Source organism: Scyliorhinus torazame, chromosome 16 (assembly GCF_047496885.1).
Source record: "Scyliorhinus torazame isolate Kashiwa2021f chromosome 16, sScyTor2.1, whole genome shotgun sequence".
In the NCBI taxonomy this organism is placed as follows: domain Eukaryota; kingdom Metazoa; phylum Chordata; class Chondrichthyes; order Carcharhiniformes; family Scyliorhinidae; genus Scyliorhinus; species Scyliorhinus torazame.
In genome coordinates, this window is record NC_092722.1 from 5,781,554 (window position 1) to 5,796,121 (window position 14,568).

At 51.7% G+C, this 14,568-nt stretch overlaps 1 protein-coding gene and 1 pseudogene across 6 annotated transcripts in view; both read right to left on the reverse strand.

Annotated features, from left to right (window-relative positions):
• The window catches only part of LOC140392551 (tumor necrosis factor receptor superfamily member 5-like), a 161,833-nt gene that overhangs the window by 16,548 nt on the left and 130,717 nt on the right, over positions 1 to 14,568 (reverse strand). For all 6 annotated transcript variants that reach the window (XM_072477856.1, XM_072477860.1, XM_072477859.1 and 3 more), the window contains one exon: positions 3,589 to 3,764. In XM_072477856.1, coding sequence (XP_072333957.1) covers positions 3,589 to 3,764 — 176 coding nt within the window. The remainder of the gene's footprint in view (positions 1 to 3,588; positions 3,765 to 14,568) is intronic.
• Positions 13,462 to 14,568, reverse strand: part of LOC140392550 (RNA-binding protein 3-like) — a 2,034-nt pseudogene continuing 927 nt past the window's right edge.

Consider the following 14,568-nt stretch of genomic DNA (forward strand, 5'->3'; position numbering starts at 1 on the left):
GCATCAGCCCACAGCCCCTCCTCAATCTCCTCCCCCAGTTCTTCTTCCCATTTCCCTTTCAGCTCATCTACCATGATCTCCCCCTCGTCCCTCATCTCCCTGTATATGTCCGCCACCTTACCGTCCCCCACCCATGTCTCTGCGATCACTCGATCCTGCACTTCCTGCGTCGGGAGCTGCGGGAATTCCCTCACCTGTTGCCTCGCAAAAGCCCTCAATTGCATATACCGAAATGCATTCCCTTGGGGCAACCCATATTTCTCCGTCAGCGCTCCTAGACTCGCAAACGTCCCATCTACAAATAGATCTCTTAATTGTACTACCCCAGCTCTTTGCCATGCTCCAAATCCCCCATCTATTCTCCCCGGAACGAACCTATGATTATTTCTTATCGGGGACCGCACCGAAGCTCCCGTCCCTCCCCTATGCCGTCTCCACTGCCCCCAAATTTTCAATGTAGCCACCACCACCGGGCTTGTGGTGTATTTCTTTGGTGAGAACGGCAACGGCGCCGTCACCATGGCTTGCAGGCTAGTCCCCCTGCAGGACGCCCTCTCCAATCTCTTCCACGCCGCTCCTTCCCCTTCTCCCATCCACTTACACACCATTGAAACATTGGCGGCCCAGTAGTACTCACTTAGGCTCAGTAGTGCCAGCCCCCCCCTGTCCCTACTACGCTGCAAGAATCCCTGCCTCACTCTCGGGGTCTTCCCAGCCCACACAAAACTCATAATGCTCTTCTCAATTCTTTTGAAAAAAGCCTTCGTGATCACCACCGGGAGGCACTGGAACACAAAAAGGAATCTCGGGAGGACCACCATTTTAACCGCCTGCACCCTACCTGCCAATGACAGGGACACCATGTCCCATCTCTTGAAATCCTCCTCCATCTGTTCCACCAGCCGTGTTAAATTAAGCCTATGTAATGTACCCCAATTCTTGGCTATCTGGATCCCCAGGTACCGGAAGTCCCTTATTACCTTCCTCAACGGTAAATCCTCTATCTCTCTGCTCTGCTTCCCCGGATGCACCACAAATAACTCACTTTTCCCCATGTTCAGTTTATACCCTGAAAAATCCCCAAACTCCCCAAGTATCCGCATTATTTCTGGCATCCCCTCCGCCGGGTCCGCCACATATAGCAACAAATCATCCCCATACAGAGATACCCGGTGTTCTTCTCCCCCCCTAAGTACTCCCCTCCACTTCCTGGAACCCCTCAGTTCCATGGCCAGGGGTTCAATCGCCAATGCAAACAATAACGGGGACAGAGGACATCCCTGCCTCGTCCCTCTATGGAGCCGAAAATAGTCAGACCCCCGTCCATTCGTGACGACGCTCGCCATCGGGGCCCTATACAGCAACTGTACCCACCTGATATACCCGTCCCCAAAGCCAAATCTCCTCAACACCTCCCACAAATAATACCACTCCACTCTATCAAATGCTTTCTCGGCATCCATCGCCACCACTATCTCCGCTTCCCCCTCTGGTGGGGGCATCATCATTACCCCTAGCAGCCTCCGTATATTTGTATTTAGCTGTCTCCCCTTCACAAACCCAGTTTGGTCCTCATGGACCACTCCCGGGACACAATCCTCTATCCTCATTGCCATTACCTTGGCCAGAATCTTAGCATCCACATTCAGGAGGGAAATGGGCCTGTATGACCCGCATTGCAGTGGGTCTTTTTCCTTCTTTAGGAGGAGCGATATCGTTGCCTCTGACATAGTCGGGGGCAGCTGCCCCCTTTCCCTCGCCTCATTAAAGGTTCTCATCAGTAGCGGGGCCAGCAAGTCCAAATATTTCTTATAGAATTCAACTGGGAATCCTTCTGGTCCCAGGGCCTTACCCGCCTGCATGCTTCCAATCCCTTTCACTACTTCCTCCGTCTCAATCTGTGCTCCCAGCCCCACTCTCTCCTGTTCCTCCACCTTAGGAAATTCCAGCTGATCCAGAAAGCACATCATTCTCTCCTTCCCATCCGGGGGCTGAGCTTCATATAATCTTTCATAAAATGCCTTGAACACTCCATTCACTCTCTCCGCTCCCCGCTCCATCTCTCCCTCCTCATCTCTCAGCCCCCCTATCTCCCTCGCTGCTCCAATGCAAGTTTCTCTTAACATGAAAACAGTAGGTGTTCTTGTCAGTTAATGTCATACTGGCCTCAATTTCAGCACCATCACTCTTTCGCAGTATGTGTGGCAATGGTTAAAATTAAGCCGAGGTGACTTCGCGCCCTGAGGCTGCATCGTACCCCCTGCACCAACTTACCACTGCCACAAGTCAGCCAAGACCCTCACTGAGGGGCCAACCAGAACATTAAATTCAAAGTCTCAGGGTGTGATCCTCCGAACACACTGCACCCGAAAAGCAGCTCGCCGCAATGCAGCGTGGCTGCTGAAAGCTGGGAGACCCCGCTCCCTGGATCTACCTCGCTCGCCACATCTCGCGAGGTTCAACGTGAATCCTGCGCACAATGGGCGGGATCATGTTTTGGCAAACCTGCATATTAGAGCGAGACAGCGAGCCTCACTTTAATGTGCAGATTCCCGAGGTACCAGAGGCTTTGGGATTCAACCCCTTTGCCTTAAGAGACGTCGGACGAGCGCCGTTCAGCACTGGTCCTGAAAAACGGGTACCAGACGGAACGGTATTCGTGGAGGTCTCCCGGGGGATTGTAGGCCCCCAGCTGCATGTCCTTTGGGAAAAGTGGTGTCCTGGCACTGTTGGTGCCCCTGGGTACCCTGAAGTGCCAGCCTGGCACCTTGGCAATGCTACCTGGGTGCCAGCCTGGCACTTCCAAGGTGCCGTGCTGGCATTTTCTGCGTGCGTGATCGGGCCGGGGACCCACCCACAGTGCGTTCGAGATGGGGGGTAGGGGTGGGGAGGATTGTTTTGAGGGTCCAGGGATCAGGACACCATTTAAAAATGGTGTTGCAATCTCTCGCTACAATGGAAAATTGCGGCGAGCAGAGCTCCCCACTGTACAAAACGGGGTTATGTGCGGCCTGAGTCACGCGTTTCCCGTTCAGGCACCTCATACAACGTGACTCGCGATGAAAAGCCATGTGTTTCTCGGCACTGAGTGTGGGTAAACACGCGATAAACACACTCGCTCGGAGACTTTGTTCCCCTTTGGGAGAATCGCGCCCTCAGTCTGAAGATGCCAATAGATTGCGATGTGACAAATGAGAGTCAAGGGGATGCCCACACTAACTACAGCAAAGTATCAAAGAAATATCTCATTCGGACTCCATGTGGGTCAGGAGGGTCACAGTCCATCCCACCAGGCTTTGCAAGGAATCCACTGACCTCTCCCAGGCCTGGCTTCCCCAATCGCTGTGCCAACTTCAACCCCCATCAGCACTTACCCCAATTCCCAGAATTCCCTCCAGACCCCATCTCCATCAGTTACTGATCCCATGATTCCCTGTTGTGACCTCCTACTGCGAAATTTCCACATAGGTTTGACAGCAGTGTGTACGGTCAGGGAAAAAGGAAGGTTATTTCTAATATAACGGAAAGAACATGGAAGATCATATTGGAAAAGGAAGGTGCGCACAGTAAACCAGATGAATTACTCACCGGAGAGTCTCTTCCTTTTCTTCCAAATATAAACTAAAACCACTGTAGAAACTATGGCCAACAACATCACCACGACAACTGCCACAGGTATAGCGACCAGATTAGCATTTTCTTCACAGACAGCATCGGTATTCGAAGTTCCAGGATTGAGCTGATTTTTTTTGTGTTCCACACAACTGGGGAAAATGTAAGAAAAATATCAACTAGCCCAGTGACAATACCACGACAATACAATGCCACCCCCGAAGGACGGCTTTGGGGCGGCCCGACGCCGGAGTGGTTCACGCCACTCCATCCCGCCGTGACCCCCGCCCCGCCAGGTAGGGGAGAATCCCGCCCAAGGTCATTGTTCACTTTTAATTTCAGATTTTTATTGAATTCAAATATCACCATCTGCCGTGGTGGGATTCGAACCTGGATCCCAAAGAATGATTGTGGGTCTCTGGATTACTCACAATATCCCTACACCACTACCTCCCGCAATACTCTCCGTCTCTCTTCCTCCTTTAAGATGCTCCTGAAACTCTACCTCTCTGACCAATCTTTTGTTCATGTGATACAATATCTCCTCATGTGGCTCCATGTTGTATTGTATTTTATTGTGCTCCTTGTAGCTGTGGGAAGTTTCATTATGCTAACGGTTATTAGCCGACTGGAGGCCACCAGGTCAGCAAATCAGAGTCCCTGCGGCCTCACCTGAATATGAACACCCTCAATGAGGGGTCAGAGCTACAACCTTAAGCCAAGGGCCTCATAGGATATAAATACCCCAGCCCACGGGAAACCCTTCGGGGAGGAGGAGTTGTATTTTAGGAACCGAAATAAACTTGAGTTTTTTCTGACAGTCATCACTTCTCGTGGTCGCTCACCTGGAACTTTACACCAACCTTTACACCAGCTTTATAAGTTTTGTTTCTTTGAATGAGGCATGGCTAAAAGTATTTTAAATTCCACTTGGGCTGATAAGTGGCAAGTAACATTTGCACTGGAAACTTCCATTCATTGCCAACTTAATAAAACCTGTGGGTTACCATTAACTGAACTGCACCATATTGATGTGGTGGCTAAGAAAGCAGGTCAAGGGTGGGAATTTTGAAGTGAGTAACTTCCCTCCTGACTCCCCAAAGCCTGTCAAGCATCGACAAGTCGGGAGTGTCATGGAAAACCTGCCACGTGACTGGATGAGCGCAGCTCCAAGAACATTTGAGATTGACACCATCCAGGACAAAGCAGCTTCCTTATGTGGCACTTGATCCACCCCCACAAACACACACTCCCTCCACCACCCTCCCTCCACCCCCACAAACACACTCCCTCCACCCCCACAAACACACACTCCCTCCATCACCCTCCCTCCACCCCCACAAACACACACTCCCTCCATCACCCTCCCTCCACCCCCACAAACACACACTCCCTCCATCACCCTCCCTCCATCCCCACAAACACACTCCCTCCATCCCTACAAACACACACTCCCTCCACCACACTCACTCCATCACCACAAACACACTCCCTCAATCGCCATCCCTCCACCCCCACAAACACACTCCCTCCACCCCCACAAACACACACTCCCTCCATCGCCCTCCCTCCACCCCCACAAACACACTCTCCCTCCATCGCCCTCCCTCCACCCCCACAAACACTCTCCCTCCATCGCCCTCCCTCCACCCCCACAAACACACTCGCTCCACCCCCACAAATACACTCTCCCTCCATCGCTCTCCCTCCACCCCCACAAACACTCTCCCTCCATCGCCCTCCCTCCACCCCCACAAACACACACTCCCTCCATCGCCCTCCCTCCACCCCCACAAACACACACTCCCTCCATCGCCCTCCCTCCGCCCCCACAAACACACTCTCCCTCCATCGCCCTCCCTCCACCCCCACACACTCCCTCCACCACCACAAACACACACTCCCTCCATCACCCTCCCTCCACCCCCACTAACACACTCCCTCCACCACCACAAACACACACTCCCTCCATCACCCTCCCTCCACCCCCACACTCTCCCTCCATCACCCACCCCCACAAACACACTCCCTCCATCACCCCCCCTCCACCCCCACACTCCCTCCATCACCCTCCCTCCACCCCCAGAAACACACTCCCTCCATCACCCTCCCTCCACCCCCACAAACACACTCCCTCCATCACCCTCCCTCCACCCCCACAAACACACTTCCCCCATCACCCTCCCTCCACCCCCACAAACACATTCCCTCCATCACCCTCCCTCCACCCCCACAAACACACTCCCTCCATCACCCTCCCTCCACCCCCACACACTCCCTCCATCACCCTCCCTCCACCCCCACAAACACACTCCCTCCATCACCCTTCCTCCACCCCCACAAACACACTCCCCCATCACCCTCCTTCTACCCCCACAAACACACTCCCTCCATCACCCTCCCTGCACCCCCACAAACACAACTCCCTCCATCACCCTCCCTCCAGACACTCCCTCCCTCCATCACCCTCCCTCCACCCCCACAAACACACCCTCCCTCCACCCCACAAACACACACCCTCCATCACCCTCCCTCCACCCCCACAAACACACACTCCCTCCACCACACTCGCTCCATCACTACAAACACACTCCCTCCATCACCCTCCCTCCACCTCCACAAACACACACTCCCTCCATCACCCTCCCTCCACCCCCACAAACACACTCCCTCCATCACCCTCCCTCCATCACCCTCCCTCCACCCCCACAAACACACACTCCCTCGATCACCCTCCCTCCACCCCCACAAACACACACTCCCCCCATCACCCTCCCTCCACCACACTCACTCCATCACCACAAACACACTCCCTCCACTACACCCACTCCATCACCACAAACACACACGCCCTCCATCACCCTAGTCCACCCACACACACTCCACCACACTCACTCCATCACAACACACACTCCCTCCACCATTCACTCCATCACCACAAACACACACTCCCTTCATCACACTCCCTCCATCACACTCCCTCCATCACGCTCCCTCCACCCACACAAACAAACACTCCTCCATCACTCTCCCTCCACCCCCACCCTCCCTCCACCACACATCAGCACAAACACACACTCCCTCCATCACCCTCCCTCCACCCCCACAAACACACACTCTCTCCATCGCCCTACCTCCATCACCACAAACACACACTCCCTTCACCACACTCACTCCATCACCACAAACACACACTCCCTCCATCACCCCCACAAACACACACTCTCTCCATCACCCTCCCTCCACCCCCACAAACACACTCTTCCTCCCTCCATCACCCCCACAAACACACTCCCTCCATCACCCCCACAAACACACTCTCTCCATCACCCTCCCTCCACCCCCACAAACTCCCTCCATCACCACCATAAACAACTCACCAAGATTTCTTCCAATACCTTCCAAAACTGCAACCTCTACCGAACTATCTTTTGTGAATTTTTAATATTTTATTTTCCTAAAGTTTAAAATACATCAGAAATGTCTGCTCGTGATAATATTCCTCAGCTGGTGTATTCGTGCTCCTCCGTTGTAATATTTCCCATTCACCAGTTAGGTAAATAACAACTGCAACATTTTTTTTGAACATATAATAATAATCTTTATTATTGTCACAAGTAGGGGTAGCACGGTAGCATAGTGGTTAGCACAGTTGCTTCACAGCTCCAGGGTCCCAGGTTCGATTCCCCCCTGGGTCACTGTCTGTGTGGAATCTGCACGTTCTCCTCGTATCTGCGTGGGTTTCCTCCGGGTGCTCCGGTTTCCTCCCACAGTCCAAAGATGTGCAGGTTAGGTGAATTGGCCATGATAAATTGCTCTTAGTGTCCAAACAAAAAAAGGTTAGGTGGGGTTACTGGGTTATGGCGATAGGGTGGAGGTGTGAGCTTAAGTAGGGTGCTCTTTCCAAGGGCTGGTGCAGACTCAATGGGCTGAATGGCCTCCTTCCGCACTGTTAATTCTATGATTCTATGAACACTGCAATGAAGTTACTGTGAAAATCCCCTAGTTGCCACACTCCGGTGCCTGTTCGGGTACACTGAGGGAGAATGTAGAATGTCCAATTCACCTAACAAGCACGTCTTTCGGCCATGTATAGCTACAGCCTAATGGCTGTGAGTCAGTGTCCTGGATCGAACTGATATAGAAACCGGCGCTTGCCAGAGTGATCTTCAGCCTGGTCCAGATTGATTACCCAGGGCATGTGACTCTTGGCAGGTCACCCCGTAAAGGGGACAAACACCACATCCATGTTGAACGTTGCCTGGAAGCAGCAATGAAGGTGCCAAGTGTCGAGAAGTGGGATTAGTATAGTTTGAGTTGTTTTTGTCGGTGCAGGCTTGATGGGCTGAAGGGCCTCTTCTGTACTATATGATTGTAAGGTCACTGAATGTACTCTGATTGTGGGACTTCAATGCCCATCACCAAGAGTCGCTCAGTCGCAACACTATTGACCGAGCTGGCAAGGTCTGAAGGGGATTTCTACCGAGGGGCCTTCGTAGGGTGACAAGAAAACCATCAAGAGTGAAATGCCTACTTAACCACACCCTCACCAGTCATGATTAATGGGAAAGACTTAGAACAGATTTAACAGTTCAGAATTGGGCATCCTTGAGGTGCTGTTGGTTACCAGCAGCAGAATTGTACTCAACCAAGATCTGTAACCTCATGGTTTGGCACAATAATAATAATCTTTATTAGTGTTACAAGTAGGCTTACATTAACACTGCAATGAAGAGGACCGAGGTGATGGCGGTGGAGCTGGAAAAGGCACATGGAGGCCTTGAGGAAAGAGACGGCAGTCGTGTTGAGGTCATTGGTGGAGGAGGCAATCAGGCCGATGAGGGTGGAGGTGACAAAGGCATCGGCCGAGGTGAGAGAGCAGGGCGAGAAGATGAAGGAGGCCGTGTCACGACACAGCGACCAGGTCACCTCGATGGGGGACGAGCTGCGGAGGGTGGTGGAGGTTAACAGAGGACTCCGAGCAAAGCTGGAAGACTTGGAAAACCGCTCAAGGCGGCACAATTTGAGAATTGTGGGCTTGCCCGAAGGGACAGAGGGCCCAAGGCCAACGCAATACTTCGCTAAGAAGTTGGCGGAGCTGATGGGGGAGGGTGAGAGCCCCACCCTGTACGAGCTAGACCCAGCTCATCGGTCATTAAGGCCGAAGCCCAAAGTGAACGAGCCGCCAAGGGCAGTAATTATTTGCTTCCATAAGGAGAAGGTATTAAGCTGGGTGAAGCAGGAGCGTGAGGTGCTGTGGGATGGTACTGCGGTTCGGATCTACCAGGACTTGACGGTGGAGTTGGCAAAAAGACGAGCGGCGTTTGGGCGAGTGAAGGCGGCTTTGTACAAGAAGGGGGTGTGATTTGATGTGGTGTACCCGGCGAAGTTGAGAGTAACATATAAAGCCAAAGACTTTTATTTTGAGACAGCGGAGGCGGCTGAGGCGTTCGTGAGGGCAGAAGGCTTGGGACAGACGTGAAGAGCGGAACTGGAAGAGAGACTGTGGACTGTGTTTGAGCGGCTGGAAAATGTATAAATGTTACAACTTTCTTTTTACTGATTTGTATTGAAATTTACTTCTCTTTGCATTGTTACAGAGTTCAAGTTAATGGCGTTCTGTGTTGCGACGGTTAAATGTTATGTTAGTGAATTGTAGGGGTTGGATTGTTGGGTTTGTTTTGGTGTTTCTTTCTCTGGGACTGGGTGGAAGGGGGAGAGAGGTCTTGGCGGGGGGAGCCACCCACGTTAGCTAACTAAAGTCAGTTAGTGAACGGGGGTGAGGTGAGAGGAGGGCTGCGGACGTTGGAGCCTGGATAGCAGGCTTCAATGGGCCTACGAGGCGAGCGAGGGGGGGAGGGGAAGGGATGGATGTTGGGGGATGTTTTTGTAGGGGGGGGGGGTTCTTGGGAGGGGGGGGAAGGGGATTCGATGTTAACAATGGGCAGGGGCGGATCAGGCTTATGGAGCAGGGCATTTGGGAGGAAACTGGAGTGCAACGTTTTTGTAGGATGGCCTGATTTATATTACAACATTAGTAGCTAAAACTATATACAAAAAAGATGAATAACAATTCGATCATGCACAAGCAACCTCTCTCTTCAGATTCCTCCAGCCAGTCTGAGGGGTCACCTGACTCTAACATTCACTTCTCTACAATGAGACTCCTAGTGGTCAGTCGATGAATTACAACACAACCATGATATCACTACATCCCCTTTCCTTTGAAGGAATAAATTAATACATGATCATCAGTATATTTATATGTGGTAGCATGAGCCTGTGAGTCTAACAGTATTATTTCTTTTTAATTTTTAAAACTGGCTTAACAAATATATGCATATATTTATGTATATAAGGCATAGTATGTACAAATAGTCCAAATCTACGAATTGAGTTAATCAAGTTTTCTCCTGACTCTGATCTTCTCAGTTTGACCTTGCTGTTGAGAGCTTGTAGATTCAATGTTCTCCATGACGTTCCCATGCTTAGGAACGGCCGAACTATCTGACACTGCAGCTTGCGTTGATTCTGATTGAGATTCGTCATCCATCACATTGTTATTAAAGTTCTCTCTGGTTTCAAGAGCGTGTGATGATTTCTTCTTAAATCCAACCATTCCTCTGTCTGTACATTGTAGGAACGAGGTGCTACTTCTTCAAGTACAAGCTTTTCTCGACCAATTGCCTGAATCTTCTACTCTCACAATGTCATCACTACTCCGAGGTGGTGAAGTTCTAGACACAATGGGCGGGATTCTCCGACCCCCGCCGGCCTCCGAATTCTCCACCCCAAAAACCGGCGTGGCATGAATCGCGCTGCCCGCCTCGGAGAATGGCGGGGTCCGGCGCGACTCAATGGGCCCCGGGGCCACCCGAATTCTCCGGCCCGCGATGGGCCAAAGTCCCACCCGCCTGTAGCCAGTCCCGCTGCCGTAAATTGGAATTGGTCCCTTACCGGCGGGACCTGGGTTATTGGGGGGTCGCGGGGGGATCTGGTCCCGGGATGTGCCCCCACGAGTGGCCTGGCCCGCGATCGGCGGCCACCGATCCGCGGGCAGGCCTGTGCCGTGGGGGCACTCTATTCCTTCCTCACCGGAGGCCGTGGTCATCCGCCATTCCCGGTGCGGAAGTGACTCCATGTGCGCATGCCCGGGGATGACGTCAGCAGACCCTGACGCTCCCGCGCAAGCGTGGACCTGCGCTGGCTGACGGAATCCCTTCGGCCCCGGCTGGTGTGGCGCCAAGCCCCTTTCCCGCCGGCCGGCGGGGCGCAAAGCACGCCGGGGCGGGCCCAGCCCGAAGGTGCGGAGGATCCCGCATCTTTGGGGCGGCCCGACGCCGGAGTGGTTCACACCACTCCGTCCCGCTGGGATCCCCCGTCCTGCTGGGACCCCCCGCCCCCGCCGGGTAGGGGAGAATACCGCCCTATCATAGAACTGCTTTTGTTTGGTTTTAATGTTTAGCATTTCATGCAGTACCACTGCATTCCCCTCCTTCTTTGTTAAGTATGGAAGTGTAGTATGCAACCTTCTGCTCATGAGTAACTCTTATGGTGATCCACCATGTGACAATGGTGATGCTCTGTTACTCAATAGTGCAAGATATGGATCAGATTGGCTGTCCATTGATTTCTTCAACAATTGCTTAACGATATGTACACCTTTTCCGGCTTTTCCATTGGCTTGAAGGTGCAACGGACTTGACGTGATGTGATTAACATCATATGTGACTGCACAGTGTTGCCACTCTTTACAGCTAAAACAAGGACCGTTGTCACTCACGACGACTTGCGAAATTCCATGTCAAGCAAAGATTGACTTGGTATTACACCGCTTGCCGAAATGCTTGACAGTAGAGCCATTTCGGGATAGTTTGAAAGATAGTCTATGATCATTAAATAATCTTTCCCTCGTAGGTGAAAGAGATCAATAGCTACTTTCTGCCATGGTGCCACAGGTAAATCAGATATTTGCACAGGTTCTCGTTTGCTTGCAACGATGCGTTTGGCATGTGTCACAACAACTGACCATCCTGTCAATATCCTGCGTTATAACTGGCCAGTAAACAGAGTCACCAGCTCGCCATTCATCTTCAGCAATTTCACTACTAATACTTTGCATCGGCGCTCTCGATAATGCATCTACTAAGAGCAAGTATTTGCCTGGCGTGCAGATGAGATTGATGTCATAGCGTTGTAACTTCATCATCAACCTCTGAATGCGCGGAAACATCGGGTTGACATTTATTTTGATGATGTTAACCAAAGGATGATGATCTGTCTCAACTGTGAAAGTTGGAAGACCATGCACATTTCTCCAAGCCTACAACTAAACCCAGGCATTCTTTTTCGATTTGAGCGTAACTCTGCTCTGCTGTCGTCATGGATCGTGATGCATACACGACTGGTTTCTAATCGTCATGCTCGAGTTGTAGACAAACACTCCCAGACCATCTTTGGATGCGTTTGTTGACACTTAAATCAGTTTAGAGGGTCAACAAATGAGAGACCTGGCGTGGTGGTCAGTGAAGTCCTGAGATTCTTCCACTCTTGCTCATGTTGCTCAGTCCAAGTGAAATACGCTGTCTTGTGCAGATCACGTGGACGTGTTGTTTTTGCTGACAGGTTTGGAATGAATTTCCCCATAAAATTGATCATACCTTAAGGTGGCTTTCATGGTGTGTGATTTTGGCATGTTGAGAATTGCTTGGATTTTGTCCTCGTCATGTTCAATACCATGCGATGAGAGCTTGTCAACTAGAAATGTGACTTCGGGGGCAGTGGAGGTGGCACAGGGGGTAAGTTGGGGCCTCGGTGTGGACCCCAATACGGGGGAACCACCGGTTCATCCCAGGGAGGACAGATGGCGGGTTTTCGGGGTGGCACAGGGCAGGGATACGAAGATTGGGAGACCGGTTTGTGGACGGGAAATTCGCGAGCCTGGGCGAGTTGGAGGAGATGTATGGGCTCCCCCCCGGGGAACACCTTCAGGTACTTACAGGTAAGGGCATTTGCCAGGCGGCAGGTGGTGGAATTCCCGCGGCTGCTGCCACACACAGTACAGGATAGGGTGCTCTCCGGGGGAGGGGGGGGGGAGAAAGATCTCGGAAACTCACCAGATGATGCAGGAGGAGGAGGAGGCCTCGGTGGGGGGGGTGAAAGGTAAGTGGGAGGAGGAGTTGGGAGAGGAGATCGAGGAAGGGACGTGGGCAGATGCCTTAGGGAGGGTGAACTCTTCATCTTCGTGCGCGAGGCTCAGCCTCATACAGTTTAAGGTGCTGCACAGGGCACACGTGATCGGGTCAAGGATGAGCCGGTTTTTTGGGGATGAGGACAGGTGTGTTAGGTGCTCAGGGAGCCCAGCAAACCACACCCATATGTTCTGGGCATGCCCAGCGCTGGAGGAATTTTGGAAGGGCGTAGCGAGGACGGTGTCGAGGGTGGTAGGATCCAGGGTCAAACCGGGCTGGGGGCTCGCAATATTTGGCGTTGCAGAGGAGCCGGGAGTGCAAGAGGTGAAAGAGGCCGGTATTCTGGCCTTTGCGTCCCTGGTAGCCCGGTGAAGGATTCTTCAGTGGAAGGATGCAAGGCCCCCAAGCGTGGAATCCTGGTGGCGGGGTTTATTAAGTTGGAAAGGGTGAAATTTGCCTTGAGAGGGTCGGTACAAGGGTTCTTCAGGCGGTGGCAACCATTCTTAGACTTCCTGGCAGAACGGTAGACAATGGTCAGCAGCAGCAGCTCGGGGGGGTTACTTTATTTATGTTTATTTACACTGGGGGTCTGAGGGGGTGTATATATTTGCTATGTTGGCTTTGTGTTAAGTTGGGGTGTTAATTTATTATTTATGTACAGGGGTGAGGGGGGTATGGAGGGTTGTTTTTTGACTGTGTTTTGTATTTAACCCCGTTGGGTTCCTTTTTCATTTTGTTATTGATATTCTGTGAAAACCTTAATAAAAAAATTTTTTTTTTTTTTTTTTAAGTGTGACTTCAGTTACTCCAAATTAGCACTTTTGCTTTAGCCCATTTCTCCGGACGCTCGTTAGAACTTTAAGCAACCTTGCTCTTTTTTTTTTCAATTCGTAATTTTTAATGTTTTAATGTAAAAAAAACGTGTTATTAACTTCCCACCAATACAGCTTTGCACAAAAATACGATGAACTATTAGCGCCTTGAGGGGGTGGGATTTTGAAGTTTGCTTACATAAAAGGACCATGTTTTTTTATTTCGGAAAAAAAAAACCAAACGAAAGCAACTCTGATTATTGGAATGGGGGCTGCTTGGTGGCCGGCTAGCTAATATACATTCCGACACAATTTCCTTCAAATCGAATACAAAGAGAAAAAAGTCTTCGATGCAAACTAGGTGATTGGATTTTAGTGGTCACAATAGGTGAGACCCTGGGCCGAACAGTAGCGGTGTCGATTTGTGGAGTGTGGGTCAGAAAGCTGCCACCGCCGGGTGGAAGCAGAGATGGAGCAGCAGCCGCCAGCCTCTCACTCTGGTACATGGACGGCGGACAAGTTGACCAATTATAATCTAGCTGGGAAAACACGAGGCTGGGAAATTAACGGACCTCCATCTCTCCCCTGAACAAAAAAAAAAATTTAAATGGAAAGGGAGGAGTTGGATCTCAGAACAAGGCCAAAGACTCAATGTCGCTGGTTGTAGGAGCAGCGACCTCCATAGCCCCGGCCCCGGAGGTAGGCGTCGCCCCGGTTTTCATACTGCCGAGGGCCGTAGCCACAGCCTCCTCGCCCGCGTCCGTAGCCGCCGCCCCGGCTTTCACCGTAGCTGCCCGACTTTTTCTCGCCGTGTTCCACCCGGATCTGCTGCCCGTCCAGGTATTTTCCGTTCATCGCCTCCATCGCGTCGCTGGCGTCCTCGGGGTTCTCGAAAGTGATAAAGCCGGAACCGCGGGACGCCATGGTGTCTTTGTCTTTAATCACTCGCACCT